This window comes from Lethenteron reissneri, unplaced genomic scaffold, assembly GCF_015708825.2.
Source record: "Lethenteron reissneri isolate LAM-NWPU_2019-01 unplaced genomic scaffold, ASM1570882v1 scaffold_120, whole genome shotgun sequence".
NCBI lineage: Eukaryota > Metazoa > Chordata > Hyperoartia > Petromyzontiformes > Petromyzontidae > Lethenteron > Lethenteron reissneri.
In genome coordinates this window covers 930,511-949,131 of record NW_026890893.1, presented here as the reverse complement: position 1 = coordinate 949,131, position 18,621 = coordinate 930,511, and the positions used below count along the sequence as shown (strand labels likewise).

General features: G+C 54.9%; 1 protein-coding gene across 1 annotated transcript in view; it reads left to right on the top strand.

The window, feature by feature from the left end:
• The window catches only part of LOC133361689 (medium-chain acyl-CoA ligase ACSF2, mitochondrial-like), a 37,687-nt gene that overhangs the window by 11,310 nt on the left and 7,756 nt on the right, over positions 1–18,621 (top strand). Inside the window, exons 2-7 of the mRNA XM_061580676.1 lie at positions 5,640–5,877; positions 6,551–6,679; positions 7,488–7,541; positions 8,011–8,129; positions 8,694–8,862; positions 18,530–18,612. Of these exons, the coding sequence (XP_061436660.1) occupies positions 5,640–5,877; positions 6,551–6,679; positions 7,488–7,541; positions 8,011–8,129; positions 8,694–8,862; positions 18,530–18,612 (792 nt within the window). The remainder of the gene's footprint in view (positions 1–5,639; positions 5,878–6,550; positions 6,680–7,487; positions 7,542–8,010; positions 8,130–8,693; positions 8,863–18,529; positions 18,613–18,621) is intronic.

Genomic DNA, 18,621 nt, shown 5'->3' with positions numbered 1-18,621 from the left:
GTAAAAGTCACGTAGGTATAAAATAAAATAAATTAAATCACGACGTTTCGGGCGCAACACAAGCGTCCGTCATCACGTGGGACAGCCACAGCAATAAACAATTGCTGAAGTGGGCAAAAGAGCTGCTGTGACAAGAGGCTATATAGGTAAGAGAGGGGGGAGAAGCAAGGGAGGAGATATAGAGAGGGGGGTGTGGGATAGGGGGAGTGGAGCGCTGCGAGAGAGTCACGAAAACTTCAAATCTAGATTCATCCCCATCCTTGTTTACCTGTCTTGTAGTTTGCACCACTGCCGTGTTGTTGTACTGCTTGTTGTTGTAGCGTTCTGTTCCCCGTGCCCCTACTCGACATCTGTGTGACAAAGAGCTCGATAGCTCATCGGATTCCTCCAGGATAGAGACATATTCTGAGTCTGTGTGTGAGAGAGTGGCGCAGGGTATGGGGAGCGGTAGTGCAGTGTTTGCAACTGCGCTGTGTCATGAACCCAGCGAGCGATCCGAGTTCCATCCCCGCTCACGGCCACCACCAACCAACACCAGTGACAGTGAAGATTTTCTGTACCGGTCCTGGACCTCCCCTAGGTCGACTCAGCCTCACATGAGTACCTGGTGCGATATGCAAATGTAATCGCTTGGGGAGACAAAGGCGGCTGGGCAGGCGTGGTGCAGCCCACACCACCCCCGCGTGTGCCGTGTCGACCTTCGTAGGTGCTGCTCACTAACAGCACTTGCCGCAACAGTCTGTTAGAGGCTGTACGGGGGGTGCTTTGCCTTTGACTTGTGCATAACCGAGGAGTTATATGGGAGGAGACCTTTGTATCTGCGTCTCTGGCTGGACGAGGCTGTCTGTTTGCTCTGACTCGACGAGCTATCTTTGTGTATCCATAATACAGGTCTTTTTTTGGTGGGGGGGGGGGGGTTAGATCGCCACAAATCTGGCTGTCCGCCTGAAGATGTCGGTTGTAATTATCACGTATGAAACTCGTGATCGGACCATATTACTGTGTCCTAACTATCGGACGAGCTGCAGCATTTAACACCGACTGGAGTGGCCGCAGGTGGACAGCGATGGCACAGCCGATAAGGCTGTTGTCGCAGTAGTCCACGCAGCTGACGATTAATGCGTGGACGAGCATCCCAGCGGTCTCCACAGTCAGAGGGGGAGGGTGGGGAGGGGCTGGGTGGGGAGGGTGGGGCTGGGTGGGGGGTGGGAGGGGTGGGGCTGGGTGGGGAGGGGCTGGTAACCCCATGGTGCCCTTCTAAAACTCAACGTTTAACCTACTCACGCCGGCTTGTGCTCGCCCTCACAGTCGGCCATATTTGCGGAATACACCACGCCGCCGTTGACCCTGGCCATTGACCGAGCAACCCAACGTTCCTACCAGCTCCCTCCGCAGGAATGTGTTTTAAGTTACGGTAATCTTCCTTGCCTGGTGTGCAGGAGGTCAGGGGTTCGATCCCGACTCTGACGCCTGCTGTATATTTGGGGTTTTTATGTCTCTCTCCCTCTCTCCCCGTGGTCGTGTGGATTTTGTCTGCGCGTCCTCTGGGTTTTGCCTCCACATTTAGAAAAAATGCATTGAGATTCTTGGTTTGAAGTTTCCGTGACTGCAGGAATCCATACTCTTTGGTTCTTTCGGTAAAGTCACCTGAAGACGGTCGCTTGTTGTTGCGATCGAAACGACGCGATCTGTTATTGTTTTTCTACCTATACGTGACTTTACCGAAAAAAACAAAGAGCATGCATTGAGATTATTTCGATGATTTCGCCGCTCTACATGTCCAAATGATGGGGCCACTTTGTTGAGTTTCATTTGTGGCCAGGTCGCTTCTGAAAAATAACTTCATACCTCCATGGGCTTTGTCTGGTATGATGGGGGTGGTTTAGCGTTGTATTTGTACAGGTTCGGGTGATTTGTTTACCTTTCTTGAACTTTGCATCACTCTCATGTTTTTGTATCGTCTGTTGTTGTAATGTTCTTACCCCGTGCCCCGACTGGACGTGAAAAAAAGTTTTATAGCTCATCGGATTCCTCAAGTACAGTAGAACCCCTCTTAACAGCCACCCATGTTAACGACTAATTGCTTAACGACGGGCCTCCATAGAGCCCGATGTGTAGTGTATAGTGTAGTGTATAGTAGCGCAGTGTATAGTAGTGTATAGTGTAGTGTCTAGATGTGTAGTGTATAGTAGTGTATAGTGTAGTGTATGGTAGTGTAGTGTATAGTAGTGTAGTGTATAGTAGTATAGTGTATAGTAGTGTATAGTGTAGTGTATAGCAGTGTAGTGTATAGTAGTGTAGTGTATAGTAGTGTATAGTAGGATAGTGTATAGTAGTGTATAGTGTAGTGTATAGTAGGATAGTGTATAGGATAGTGTATAGTAGGATAGTGTATAGTAGTGTATCGTAGTGTAGTGTAATGCTATTGGAACATATAGATCCTTAATGACGTGTATTTCCCGATACTCGCTTAACGACCGAATCACTAAGCGACCCGTCTCATGGAACCAATTAACGTGCTCGAGAGGAGGGGGTTGTACTGTATGAATACAGCTTCTGTTTCTGATTCTGGGAGGTCGGAGTGTTCAACAGGACCCCGTCACGATGCGCCACAGAGCACGGGGGTCACGAGCCGACTCATTGACGCGCGGGAGCGTAGAGACGATCGGCGAGACTCGATAATGGGTCCGTGTGCAGGTTCTGCACTCGGGCAGGGGCAGAGGTCCCAAACGGGTTCTGATTCCTTACCCGTACCCGGCCGCACCAGGGTCGCAAAGGGGTACCCGTACCCTACCCGTGCCCGGCCGGGTACGGGCACGGGTACCCGTACCCATACCCGATACCCGGCCGGGTACGAGTAGCCGGGTATCGAGTAGGGTACGGGTATCGGGTAGCCGATTGCGACCTCTGGGATGAAGCCATGTTGCAGGCGCGGGTGGGTTGATTCTAGGAACTTGAATTGTGAGAAGAGACAAGACGTTGGGAAATGAGTGACAAACGGTTACTCACCAGTGACTCACGGCCTACCCGTACCCGGCCGCACCAGGGTCGCCGGGTATCGGGTAGGGTACGGGTAACGGGTACCCGGTTGCGACCTCTGGGAACGTCTGGCCCGAGGGCCGTATGAGGCCCGCGAAATCATTTGGTGTGGCCCTGCCAAGGCAACCGCAGGCGGGACTCGAAATTCAATAAATCTAGGAGCAAACCTGGAAAAGCAGTTGCGAGTAGCAACATCATCAATACCAGATAACGTCACACGCCTCGCCAAAGAGAAGTAGTTCCAACCATCACATTAGGGGTGAGTTAATTAAATGTTTGACCAAATATAAACAAGCACATTTTTATGTTGATAATTTTGTATGGCACGCGAATGATGTTATAAATATCCAAATGGCCCTTGGCAGAAAAAAGGTTCCCCACCCCGGGTCTACAGGCACGCTCGATGACCTTTGAAATATCTGCGTGTCTGTGTGTGTCTGTGTGTGTGGGGGGAGCGGTGGTGTAGCGGTTAGCGCTACGCTGCGCTACGAATGCCGCACCCCCGAGTTTGATTCCCACTCACGGCCACCAACACCAGTGACGATTATCTGAAGCGGTCCTGGGCCTCCCCCAGGTCGACTCGGCCTCAAATGTGTGCCTAGTGCAGTGTAGTAACCATCGCCACTAGGGAGACAAAGGCGGCCGGGTCTGGTACTGGCCACCCACCCCCTCGTGTGCCGTTCCAGCGTTCATAGATGCTGCTCGCTACCAGCACTTGCCCCAGCAGTCTGTTAAGGCTATACGGAGGATATTTGTCTGTGTGTGTGTCACTATGTGTGTCTATGTGTGTGTCTGTGTGTCGACTCAGCCTCAAATGAGTACCTGGGAAGGCGTGTAAACATCGCCACTGTGGAGACAAAGGCGGCCGGGCCTGGTGTTGGCCACTCACCTCCTCGTGTGCCGTGCCAGCCTTCATGGTGCTCGCTAACAGCACTTGCCCCTACAGTCTGTCCAGACTTGTCTTTGCCTTGTGTTTTTGAACAAAGTTTAGTGGTGGTGAATGAGTGGTACTGTAGCGTTTAGCACGCTGCTCTACGAGCCGGCAACCCGAGTTCAATTCCCGCTTACGACCAACATCAGTGACGATTATCTAAACCAGTCCTGGGCCTCCCCTAGCTCGACTCAGCTTTAAATGAGTACCTCGTGCAGTGCGTAAAAACCTCGTCACTGGGGAGATAAAGGCGGCCGGGTGTGGTGCTGGACACCTACCCCCCTCAGCTCCCCATTGGTGATGGTGCAGTTGTGGAGAGAGTGGAGAGTTTTCCATACCTGGACCGTGTGATCATGACCGGCTCCGGTTTGAGGTCTCACTCCGAATAAGTTCGGCAGCATCATCTTTTCATCGGCTGTGTGGAAGCTACCTGGTCTGGATTGTGTGAGGAGCTCACACATCGTTGAAATATCTGGACACATTCCCATCAGTGAGCTCCTCCGGCATGCAAGGCTGCGTTGGCTGGGTCATGTCGCCCGTATATGCAGCCACCGCATGCCCAATCAGCTTCTATACTCTTTGGTTTATGTTATACCAGAGGTGGGACAAAGTCATTGTTATGCAAGTCCAAGTCGAGTCTGAAGTCATCAAATTCATGACTCGAGTCTGACTCGAGTCCAAGTCACATGACTCGAGTCCACACCTCAGAGGTGGGACAAAGTCATTGTTATGCAAGTCCAAGTCGAGTCTGAAGTCATCAAATTCATGACTCGAGTCTGACTCGAGTCCAAGTCACATGACTCGAGTCCACACCTCTGTGTTATACCTACGTGACTTTACCGAAAGAACCAAAGAGTATAGATCCCTGCAGTCACGAAAACTTCAAATCTAGATTAAATCAGCTTCTGTTTGGCTGCATAGAGGGGGCTAAATGGGCACGACATGGGCTGGAGAAGAGACAGACTGATGCGGTACGGGAGGATAAGGAGCTGAGTGGACTTGCCGACAACTGATACCAGCGGTATCAAGATCGGCCTCTATCGAGGAGGCTGTGACAGACGCTACTTGGTTCGGTTGGAGGCCTCCAGCAACAACGGACGGAAAAGAAGCGACGCTCACAACAACAAGCGGAGCGCTGGGCGGCTAAAATCCAGCAAGTTGGCACAGGAGGGGGTACAGCTGGTGGTGCATCTACCGGTCATCTCAGTCAGCCAACCCATGGTACCTGGGTGGGTCCTGAGACCTCCTGTCAGCGAGCCTTCGACACTTCACATGACCTGCAAGTGCACCTGGCCTGGCACAAGCGCCGTGGTGACGTCGCAGTCACTTCCTGGCAAATGGCAGGTATTGGTATTGTGGAGGTGGTGGTTGTGATGGTTGTTCTGGCGGTGATGGTTGTGGTTGTAGGCGGACCACTAGTGACGTCACCGTCACGTGGTCGTGAATGGCAGGTATTGATATCGGTATTCGTGTGTCACTGCGTGTGTGCCTGTGTGTCACTGCGTGTGTGCCTGTGTGTCACTGCGTGTGTGCCTGTGTGTCGCTGCGTGTGTGCCTGTGTGTCACTGCGTGTGTGCCTGTGTGTCACTGCGTGTGTGCCTGTGTGTCACTGCGTGTGTGCCTGTGTGTCACTGCGTGTGTGTCTGTACGCGTATGTGGGGCCACCCAGGCCGGCGCAGGGACCCGAGAACGAGGAGGGGGCGGAGGACGCAGGAGTGGGGGGTGTTGCAGGGGCGACCCCCGCTCGCCTCACCTGGAGCTACGTGCACGGCGCCTCGCGCTCCCCCCTGCTGGGCACCACGCTGGGCGCGCGCCTCGAGCTCGCGGCGCGTGCCCAGCCCCAGCGCGCGCTCCTCGTCTGCGCCGAGCGGCGCGCTGAGTTCACCTACAGCCACCTGCTCGAGCGGGTGCGGTGGTGGGGGCTGGCGAAGGGGGGGGGGCTGGGCGTTGAAGGGGGGAAGTGGGGGAAGGGTGGGAGGGGGTTTGGGGCCATGGGGAAGAGGATTGGGGGGTAAAGGGGGGGAGAGGAGGGGAAGGGAGAAGGGGATGTGGCGTTGAGGGGGTAGGGGGAGACGGGGGAGGGGGTGATGGGGGAGGGGTTGAAAGGGGGAGGGGGTGAAGGGGAAGAGGGGCGTTGAGTGGGTAGTGGGGAATAGTGGGAGGGGGTAATTGGGGTGGGACTAGCGATGCCCTGGCTGGCTCACCACCGCCCGGGGTTATCCCGCACACGCCCACGTACACCACCATAAAAGCGAACGCGGAGGTGTGCAGAGTAGTGACGTTCACAACAACGAGCGGAGCACCGGGTGGCAAAAATCCAGCAAGTTGCCACAGTAGGGGATACAGCTGATGCATCCACCAGTCATCTCAGTCAGCCAACCCATGGAACCTGGGTCTGTCCCTTGACCTGTCAACGACCCTTCGACTCTTCACGTGGCCTGAAAGTGCACCTGGCCTGGCACAAGCGCCGTGGTGACGTCACAGTCACTTCGTGGCAAATGGCAGGTATTGGTATTGTGGAGGTGGTGGTGGTGGTTGTGATGGTGATGGTTGTTCTGGCGGTGATGGTTGTGGTTGTAGGCGGACCGCATGGCCGCGGGCCTGCTGGCTCTGGGCGTGACGCGTGGCGACCGCCTAGGGATTTGGGGCCCCAACTCGGTCGAGTGGGCGCTCACTGCGCTGGCCGCAGCACGCGCGGGCATCGTGCTGGTACAGCAGCCACAACCACCACCACTATAGCCACAACCACTATAGCCACAACCACCACCACTATAGCCGCAACCACCACCACTAAAACCACAACCACTATAGCCACTACAACCACCACCACTATAGCCACAACCACTATAGCCACAACCACTATAGCCACAACCACCACCACCACTACAACCACCACCACTACAACCACCACCACTACAGCCACTACCACTATAGCCACAACCACCACCACTATATGCACAACCACTACTACAGCTACAACTACTATAGCCACGACAACCACCACCACTACAGCTAAAACCACCTCCACATCAGCCACAACCACTACTCTAGTCACAACCACCACTACCATTATAGCCACAACCACCACCACTATAGCCACAACCACCACCACTATAGCCACAACCACCACCACTACAACCACCACCACTACAGCTACCACCACCACTCAGCCACAACCACTACCATTACAGCCACTACCACCACAATCACTATAGCCACAACCACCACTACAACCACCACCACTACAACCACCACTATAGCCACTACCACTATAGCCACAACCACCACCACTATATGCACAACCACTACTACAGCTACAACTACTATAGCTACGACAACCACCACTACTGCAGCCAAGACAACAACAACCACCACCACTACAGCTTAAACCACCTCCACATCAGCCACAACCACTACTCCAGTCACAACCACCACTATAGCCACCACCACCACTATAGCCACGACAACAACCACCACCACCACTCTAACCACCGTGGTGCTGGCGTCCGTGCCGCAGGTGAACATCAACCCGGCGTACCAACCCCAGGAGCTGGAGTTCGCCCTCAAGAAGGTGATGGTGGCGGTGGTGGCGCAGTTGGTGATAATGGTGGTGATGATAGTGGTAGTGATGGTGGTAGTGGTGGTGGTGATGGTGGTAGTTTTGGTGCGGATGTTGGTGGTAGTGTTGATGAAGGTGGTGGTGGTGGTGGTGGGGGTGGTGGTGGTGTTGGTGGTGGTGATGTTGATAAGGTGATGGTGATGGTGGTGGAGTTGGTGAGGGTGGTAATGGTGGTGAGGTTGGTGATGGTGATGATAGTGGTGGTGATGGTGGTAGTGGTGGTGGTGATGGTGGTAGTGGTGGTGGGGATGATGGTGGTGGTGGTAGTGGTGATGATGATGATAGTTGTGGTGATGGTGGTGATGGTAGTGATGGTGATGGCGATGATGATGGTCGTGGTGATGGCGATGATGATGGTCGTAGTGATTTTGGTGGTGGTGATGGTGGTGATTGTGGTGGTGATTGTGGTGGTGATGTGCAGGTTGGCTGCAAGGGGATCGTCTCTGCGGTGGAGTTTAAGGGTCGCAACTACCTAGACCTCTTGACTCAGCTCTGCCCTGAGCTGCCCTCCAGCTGCCCTGGAGACCTCCACTCTGCCCGGTCACCCACCCACTCACCCACACAGGCAAACACACACTGACTCACTCACCCACCCACCCATCCACTCACTCACCCACCCATCCACTCACTCACCCACGCACTCACTCACCAATTGACTCACCCACTTACTCACCCACTCACTCACCAAGTGACTCACCCACCCACTCACTCACCCACCCACTAAATCACCCACGCACTCACTCACCCATTGTCTAACCCACTGACTCACCCACTCACTCACCAACTGACTCACCCACTCACGCACAAACTTACTCACCCACCCCTCTCCCGCACAGTCAACCACCCACTGACTCGCTCGCTCACCCACTCCCCCACCCACCCACTCACTCCCCCACCCACCTACTCACTCCCCCACCCAACCTCTCACCCACCCAACCACTCACCCACTCACCCACCCAACCACTCACCCACTCACCCACCCAACCACTAACCCACCCAACCACCCACTCACTCACCCACTCACTCACTCACTCACCCACTCACTCACCCACTCACTCACCCACCCACTCACTCACCCACCCAACCACCCACCCACCCCGGCAGGCTCCCGGATCTCCGGGTCGTCATCTCGCTGGGGGAGGGGGAGCCGAGTCCCGGGGCTCTGTCCGTGCGCGAGGTGGAAGGCCGCGCCACCCCGGGCCTGGAAGCGGAGCGCCACGCGATCCACTCGGCCCTGTCGTGCGACGATCCCATCAACATCCAGTACACCTCGGTACAAAGACGACGATCCCCCGGGTAGCCTCAGCAGGACTGTGGGGGCAAGTGCTGTTAGTGGTAGCGAGAAGCAGCACCTATGATATACACACAGACACAGATCCACCAGGTAGCCTCTAGCTGGGCTGTAGGGGCAAGTGATCTTAGTAGCGAGTAGCATCACCTATTATTCACGCACAGACAAAGCTCCCCCAGGTAGCCTCTAGCAAGGCTGCAGTCCCAGCGGTAGCACTCAACGCAGCAGCACGCCTCCCGGCTAGCTCTCTCACCGCAGTTAGATTTTAGCGTTTAATGTAATTTATTGTAGTTTATTTATTTGATTAACTTTTTCACCAGAATGTCTATCAAACCTCCGATCATTATCTATGATAGACAAACATTATTGGACATCGGGAAAAAGAGCTTGCTTACCCAATGCAGCCTGCCCTGAGACGACCCTTTGTTTACCAGACAACACCATGAGACGAGACGAGGAAGAAGAGTCGCCGTTCAGATGAGGAATAGAAAACATCCTCATCGTACTGCAATGCCGAGCATATTCTTGTGCAACGCACAGTGCCTTGTTAACAAGTTGGATGATGTGCGGGCCGGGATCGAATTCTAACGGGAAACACGATACTTGCAATGTTCTGTGTTTCACGGAAAGCTGGCTGAATGGAAATATCCCGGACGCAGCCATCGGGCTAACAGGCCTCTCTCCTTTTCACCACGATCGGACTTTGGACAGTGGGGAAACAAAAGGTGGCGGATTGTGTGTGATGATCCACTCATCTTGGTGTAATATGTTCACCAGATGTAGAGCTTGTGATCCTATCATGCCGCCCTCATTACCTCCCGAGATAATTTCACGCGATTGTTTCAGTCACTGTGTACGTCCCTCCGAGCGCCAACTCCACGCCGGCTATGGACCTATTCCATAAAACAATCTCTGCACTGGAAACCAAACATCCGGACGCTGCTGTGATTGTAATTGGGGACTTTAACGAAGCGAGCCTTAGGAGTGCACTCCCAAAGTTTTACCAAATGTGAAATTTAACTCCAGAAGAGATGCCATCTTGGATCACTGTTATTCAATGCGGAAAGACGCCTACAAGGCGTTCCCCCGCCCACTGCTCGGGAAGTCCTACCACCATGTCATCTTGCTGGTGCCAAAGTACTGCCCTCTCTTAAAGAGACAGGCTCCCACTACAAGAATAGTCCAATGCTAGTCAGAGAAGCAGGGACAGACTCGCGGATGGCCTGGAGGATACAAATTGGGATGTATTTAGGGATGCAGCCTACAACAGAGTGGGGGAATTTGCATCGACATTGCTAGGTCATATTATGCTCTGCATGGACGTTGCTGTGCCAACCAAGACTGTCCGTTCTTACCCAAATAACAACCCCTGGGTTAAAAACGCGGCAGTCAAAGCAGCACTGAAGGACCAACACAGAGCATGCAAATCCAGAGACCCCACTGAAAGCAGGAGGACAAAATACGCGGTCCGAAAAGCCATCAAGGCGGACAAGAGACAATTCAGGGATAAGTTGGAGGCCCTGTACCGTGACTCCAACTCTAGGAGCCTGTGGCGCGGATCACAGTCCATCACAAACTACAAAGGGACAATAAGCTGCGAGGCAATCAACAACCTCCCTTCCTGACACTATTGCTGTTACATTGTGAAGTATTGGAAATGACGGCAGGAACTTCTTGACGGGTAACACACTTTTATTAAATCTTGACGTGTCACAATACAACGTGTGGTCTCTATTCTTCTGACTATACACTCCACTTAACTCGTGTAGACTCTATGCCTCTGGCTACACACAATGCACTTGACTCGTGTAGACCCTATGCCTCTGGCTACACACCATGCATTCGACTCGTGTAGACCCTATGCCTATGGCTACACACCATGCATTCGACTCGTGTAGACCCTATGCCTATGGCTACACACAATGCATTCGCCTCTGGGTTACACAGAGTCCCGGTCCCGTTAGGACAGCGGGACTAGGTACCGCAGGGCCCTATCTCTTCATCCCCGTCTTCATTCTTCGCTGGTTACATACTGCCTTTATGCCTGTGTGCATCCCCTTTTATAGCCCCTGCTCACGGGAGACGGAGCTGATGCGGACGTCGACGTGAGCATCGCTCCTTAGTTAACCAATGACGACGCGCTATCTCTACGATCCGTTTTCCCCAGCGCGTGTTAACACTACTCAACCAATCACACCGCGCTGCCACCCGATCACTCCCTCTCAGCGCGTCACCGGCACACAGCCAATCAGCACCACGTAACCCACGACCCCGCGCTGACCCCTGATCCTCCACCGTCAGCGCGCGTCACCACATACACAGCCAATCACTAGGCGCTGGCACACGATCCCTACCCCAGCGCGTATCACCACTACATCACCCCCTCCCACATAGCTCGCAGCCGGCCCGGCTGCTAACCAACAACACAACCCAACGTCAACGCAATAAAAAAAACCCCACCCCCCAGTGTGCCCCGTAACGCAACAACAACAACACAACAGCAACACTTAAATAAGAAGCAATGTACAGCCCGACGAACAACACAATAAAAGCGAACTCCAGAAAACGAACGCGCCAAGTGTCCCTGTGACTAAACGCAGTGACGAGGCGCTCCGGCTGCCTCGACTCCTCACGTGGTAGGTCATAAAAAGTAGCGCGACCTAGCGCGAGTCCGTCTGGCCGGTCCGTCGTATGGGACGGGACGCTGACGACCGTCCGGTGGCTCCGGCAGCTCTAGATGGCGTGGATCGGGCCTGGAAGGACCGCCGGTGGTCGGCAGCTGTCAGTTCCGAGACACCTGGGAGCGGATCAGGCGGAGACATGTGAGGATCAGGCAAAGACATTTCCCCCTTAGGGTCGTCGGTCACGTCACATGCTCGGCCCTCACGACACAAGGGGAGGCCATATGGAGGTGAGAACGGTTTCAGTCGGGAGGGGTGGACGTACCAACGGCGCTTTCCCCATTTTATCTGAACGCACTGGGGGCGTGCAACCCGCACGACCTCCACGGGTCTCCGCCATGGCTTCAACAATTTAGGCAACGTAGCCAAAGGTGCCTGAGGGCAATGCAGCCAGACCCTGTCACCTGGTTCACAGTTGTGCACGGACACCTTCCGTGCACGCAACCGCTCGTTTGCAATTTGGCGAGCCCGCGAATTAAGCCGTGCGGCCTCCCTTGCCTCCGTCAGCTTATGAATATTAAATTTAATATGCTCTGCCAATTTCGAATTAGTTCGTGGTGCGGGCAGGCCCAGCTGCGTTTCCATGGGCGGGTCGGCTTCCCGACCGTACATCAGATAGAACGGGGAAAATCCCGTAGCTGCATGGGGGGCCATTCTATACGCGGCGAGGACCCCAGGGACCTGCAGGTCCTAATCAACATGTGCCTCACACACCTGCTGGCACAGCATAGAAGTCAATGTCCTGTGGAGTCTCTCCACCATCTCGTCCGTCTGCGGGTGGTACGGGGAGGTACGCACCTTCTTAGTACCCAACAGGTCGCACACCTCTTGCAGCAATTTACTTGAAAAAATTTTCCCTTGGTCGGTCAGCAAGCGTTCGGGAGCCCCCTTGTCCAGGACGTAGCCCTGGACAAAGGCGTCCGTCACAGCCGCCGCCGACTGGTTGGCGAGTGGCCACGCCATAGGCCACCGGGTAAAATATTCGACCCCCACCAACAGGTACTTATTACCCCTAGGCGTGACTGGAAAAGGCCCCAGAATATCGAGCGCAACGAGCTCGTTAGTGCACGAGACCTGAATAGATTGCAGCGGTGGATTAGCTACCACGGGCGGTGGTTTCCGTCTGGCGCACTCAACACATCCCTTCAGAATATTCACCACGTCACTCCCCATCCCCGGCCAATAATAGTCACGCTGAAGCAGGGCAAGCGTTTTGTTTACTCCCAAATGCAAGAGGCGTTCGTGTGCGGCCAAGACAACTTTCCCCCTCACAGCAGAAGGCACCACAATCGCGTGCCGCCGGGACAAACTGTCCCATCTCATTAACAGGCCTTGCTTAAGTACGTAGGAGCCAGTCCGTTCCTGGTCCCCTTCGGAACCCCCCGTCCTGCGGCGCAATGCTAGCAGGGAGCTGTCCGCCATTTGGAGACGGCCCCACTCAATCAGCGACAGTGAGAGCAGCGAGTCCTGACCCCCTGGGGTAGCGGGAACATCCCCAATTGGTGTGCCCGCGGTCGCAACCAATGCCCCCACACCTTCCGTGACTGGCGGTTTACAGCGCGCCGATCCCGATAAGCACGCACATTTGTGACAAGGCAACAATCGCGACAGAGCATCGGCATTTGTGTGTCGCAACCCCTTACGGTATGTAGTCGTGAACTGATAGTCCTGGAGGACTTCCAACCACCGTGACAATTGGCCCGAGGGCTGGGCGACCCGCAATGAATACTGGAGCGCCGCGTGGTCCGTCCGGACCGTAAAGTGACGACCATAGAGATATGGTCTGAATTGTTGTACGAAAAAAACAATGGCAAGCAGCTCGCGACAGGTGACGCAGTAGCACTGCTCTGCCGGCGACAACACCCTGCTACCATAGGCGACCACCCGTTCGACTCCCCCAACGACTTGGGACAGCACCCCCCCAATGCCCGTGTTGCTAGCATCCGTGTCTAGCAAGAAGGGACTCGCAAAGTCAGGATAGCGCAAGGGTGGGGCACCCACCAAGGCGTCCCGGAGGGAGCAGAATGCAGCCTCCTCCTCCGGTCCCCATCGGAACTTCACTCCTTTCGCCGTTAGAGCGTGCAAGGGTTTTGCAATGGTGGCGAAGTGCTCAACGAATCGGCGATAATAAGAAGCAAAACCGATGAAACTGCGCACGTCCGAAACTGACGTGGGCGTCGGCCATGAACTGACACAGTCCGTCTTCGCGGGATCGGTAGAAATCCCCGAAGAGTCGACAATGTGACCCAAGTATCTAACGGATTTACGAAGAAGGTGGCATTTGGCCGGTTAAAACTTTAATTTAGCCGATCGCATTCGCAAGAACACCCCTCTCAATCGCTGGAGGTGTTCCTCAAACGTTTTATTGAAAACAATGACATCGTCAAGGTAAATCAAGCACGTATCCCATTGCAAGCCCGACAAAACCAACTCCATAAGGCGCTGAAACGTCGCAGGAGAGGAGTGAAGTCCCATGGGTAACCGGTTAAACTGAAACAGGCCCCCTGGAGTCCGAAATGCTGTCTTAGGTTTAGACTCTTCGTCGAGTGGCAACTGCCAGAATCCGGATAATAAATCAAGAGTCGAAAAGTATCGCGCACCGGACAATGCATCGAGGGACTCGTCCATCCTGAGGAGCGGATACGCGTCGGCCACAGAGATCTTATTCAGGCGGCGGAAATCTACGCAAAATCGCAAGGACCCGTCCTGCTTTTTAACGAGCACAATAGGTGCTCCCCAAGGACTGGAAGAAGGCGAAATAATGTCGGCTTCTAGCATATCGTTAACGGCCGACTGAACATGTTCCTTCTCAGCAGGACTCAGTCGGAAGGGATTTAGCCTGACCGGTGCTGCATCGCCCGTTTCAATGTGGTGGCGTAACAGGTCCGTGCACCCAATGTCATACTTATGTTTACTGAACACATCCGAAAATTCAATCAGCAACCCGCGCAGCGCACCTAACTGTACCGCTGACAAATCGTCAGAGTCCGCGCACAGCGAATCGACCCATTCGAGGTCCTCCTTTGGTTTAACATTTTGCGTGGGGCTCGGATCAGCCTGCGCAACCAGCCGCTCTTCCGCAAGGACCCGTGCCGCGTGAGCTAGCACGGTGCCCTGCTGAATGACGGCCGGCCGCGACCCAGCGTTTAACACCATCACAAACGGATCCCTGTCAGCCCCAACCAAAGTGTGAGCCACCGACAAATCGAGACCTCCAACAGCCCTATTAGAAGGACCCAAAAGCATGCCTTGATCCGAGGTCTCCCTCACCCATGGTTTCCGCAACCGGAGGGGAATTAACATTTGTGAACCCGGGGGCACGTGCACGGTCTGTGTTGCTAACGCTTGTATCGTAGCGCACGCCGTCCGAATTTCAGTAGGGTTCGTCAAAAATGAAATACGGCGACCCGATGGTAGTTCAATGCAACGCTGATCAATGAGAATTTTGATGGGCATTTTTGCCAAAAAATCAGTGCCCAATAGACAAGGAACCGCCAGGGAGGACGAAACGAAAACGGGTCCCGACAATTTGATATCTCCAATGCAAATGGACGCCCTAATCTGACCGATAATGCCCAACGATCCCCCATTAGCGGCGTAAAATGGCACATCCACTGGAAGCAGCGGACGACATTGTACAGGGAGAATGTTGTAAATGAGGTCCGATATAATAGTCGCCGATGCCCCCGTGTCCACTAACACCCTGACCTCGACCCCATCAATAGATCCCGTAACGACGGATGAACCCGCTGAGGCAGCCACTATTCTGTGCCCCAACTCCGACCATTTAATGTCTCCCCGGTCCCGGCCGAACCCCCCTCGCCGAACCGAATCCCCGAACCCTAACCGGCTCTCCTCCGCCGCAACGCGACGGCCCATGCGTGTCGAGTATGCGGGCCGAGCATGTGAGGTGCCGCGACTTGCCGGGGTTTGTAGGGATGACTTGGGGCCTTGTTCGTCGTCCAGCCGAGGTCCCATGGCGCGCTGACGTGGGGCGCGGCAACCGGACGCCACGTGGCCCCGGAGGCCGCAGTTATAACACGTGATGAGAGTCGTCGGAGATCTCGGTTGCTCCAGCTTGCGGGCCGATCGCAGAGGCGAACGACCCCCCGACCTCCAGTCCCCCGGTCGTCCCGCGGTGAACGCCTCCTCTCGTGGGCTGACGACTTGGGGTTCGGTGACTACCGGGCCCGGAGCTGAGGCCACGGCAGCGTTGCAGACGACCCCCTGTTTACGTTGAAGGACCTCGTGCGCTTGTATACTTGTAGCGACCCGCAAGGAAGAAATATCGATCTCGTCGGCCGTGTTGATGGGGACCCCCAGGTCCTGCGCCAACTTGAGCAGTTGCTCCAAAACCATCGCATCTTGGCCCTCCTCGTCCATACGAGGGAACGCGGCGTCGGCGAGAGCCAGCAACGCCGTGCGATAGGCGAGCACGATCTCCGTGTCTGCCTTCCGCCTTGCGTAAAAATGATGGCGACACGCCGAGGGAGGACCGTAGACCTTGGCCATGAGAGCCAGCGCATCCTTGAGCGTGGAGCGGTCCGACCTGCGTGCGGACGTGAAGGCCGCGAGCGCGTTGTCGTCCAGCATGGCAGGCAGTGCCCGCAGCGCCAAAAACCTGCGCTGAAATTGGCCCCAGTCCCCGCCTTCCGCCTTGAAGGCTGACAATGTGGGAAGGCGCTGTTGAAAGATGAAGTCGTCCTCCGCCTCGTGGTTCCTCTCCGCCGCCCCGTCGGTGTGTAAGATGGCAGCCCCAGTGGCGGGTGTCTGATGGCGGTCCGCAGCGCGCGTTGGTGACGTAAGCGGGCGCGCTTGGAGAACCGCTGCCACGTGGTGGTGTCCGTTCCCGCCAAAAGTCGGCGCAGATGAAATGGCGGGAATCGCTAAGTCATTTTGGCGGGAATCTGCGGGGCGACCCTGTAGAATGTCCGCCGCCGTCCCCGCTCCTCCCGACGAGCTGATCTCCGCCAGGATGGACGCGGCGGCGAGCAGCAGCTCCGCCAGACGGGAGTGCGCCTCGCAGAGCACGGCATCGGTCCCCCGTCGCTCGTCCGGCGCCGTCGGCGGATCCTGCAGCGTGGGCAATTCTTCGTCCTCACCCCCCGATGCCAGCTGGCCCGAGTCGTCAAGGTTGTCCCCGCGGTCAATCCCGTGGGTCCGACGGGTCTTCCTTGTATCCATGCTTGGAAGACCGTTTCACTTCTGACGCCAGTTGAAGTATTGGAAATGACGGCAGGAACTTCTTGACGGGTAACACACTTTTATTAAATCTTGACGTGTCACAATACAACGTGTGGTCTCTATTCTTCTGACTATACACTCCACTTAACTCGTGTAGACTCTATGCCTCTGGCTACACACAATGCACTTGACTCGTGTAGACCCTATGCCTCTGGCTACACACCATGCATTCGACTCGTGTAGACCCTATGCCTATGGCTACACACCATGCATTCGACTCGTGTAGACCCTATGCCTATGGCTACACACAATGCATTCGCCTCTGGGTTACACAGAGTCCCGATCCCGTTAGGACAGCGGGACTAGGTACCGCAGGGCCCTATCTCTTCATCCCCGTCTTCATTCTTCACTGGTTACATACTGCCTTTACGCCTGTGTGCATCCCCTTTTATAGCCCCTGCTCACGGGAGACGGAGCTGATGCGGACGTCGACGTGAGCATCGCTCCTTAGTTAACCAATGACGACGCGCTATCTCTACGATCCGTTTTCCCCAGCGCGTGTTAACACTACTCAACCAATCACACCGCGCTGCCACCCGATCACTCCCTCTCAGCGCGTCACCGGCACACAGCCAATCAGCACCACGTAACCCACGACCCCGCGCTGACCCCTGATCCTCCACCGTCAGCGCGCGTCACCACATACACAGCCAATCACTAGGCGCTGGCACACGATCCCTACCCCAGCGCGTATCACCACTACAATTGCATAAGGCACTGTGCCACCTGGAGGTGAAGCAGGGTAACTATGTTAGAATGCTGTTCATCAATTACAGCTCAGCATCTAATACCATACTGCCCTCCATCCTAATCTCCAAACTGGAGGCCTTAGGGGCCATCCATAAATGACGTCACGCACCTAGGGGGGGGGGTCAGACATTTGTGACGATGTGTGACGATGGGGGGTGGGGTTGAGAAATGTGACGTCACATCAAAATGCGCAACTTTAAATAAATATACACAACACGTTTTACTTAATTAAATAGACTTTTTAATAAATGTTTTCTCCTACAACATCAGAGTGCAGCGCCACATTAAATACGCACTACAATGACAATAGTTTAAAGCGATTTGAAGCATGTGGTAGGCCACTTCCTTGAGCTATTAATTGTGGCCAGGTCACTTCTGAAAAAGAGCTGCGTAGCTCAGTGGGCCCTTACCTGGTAGTTTGGAGTTTAATTTACTACACACTGCACCAGGTACTTATTTGAGGCCTAGTCGACCTAGGGGAGGCCCAGGACCAATTTAGATTTTCCTCACCGGCATTGGCCGTGAGCAGAAATCGAACTCGGGTCGGCAGGTTCATAGCGCATCACATCAACCGCTTCACTACCGCTCCCCGTGTATGACCATCACCACCACCGTCATCACCACTACCACCATTATAAACACCAACATCATCAACACCATCACCACCATAATCATCATCAGCACCACACTACCACCGTCACTACCACACTACCACCATAAACCCCACCACCACCATCACCACCATAAACCCCACCACCACCATCAGCCCCACCACCATCACCACCATCAACCCCACCACCATCACCACCATCAAACCCACCACCATCACCACCACCAGTTTAGTATGAGCGCAGCAGCAGCAACGCTGACAAAGACAAAGGTGCCCCACGTAGCCCACGCAGGCTATCGTTGGGCCAAGTGCGGGTTCATGCCTCTCCCCTCCCACTCCCCATATCGTCCCCCCGCCCCCCCAGGGAACCACGGGGCAGCCAAAGGGAGCGACGCTCACGCACCACAACATCCTCAACAACGCCCACCTCCTGGGGGAGCGCATGGGGTACCATTG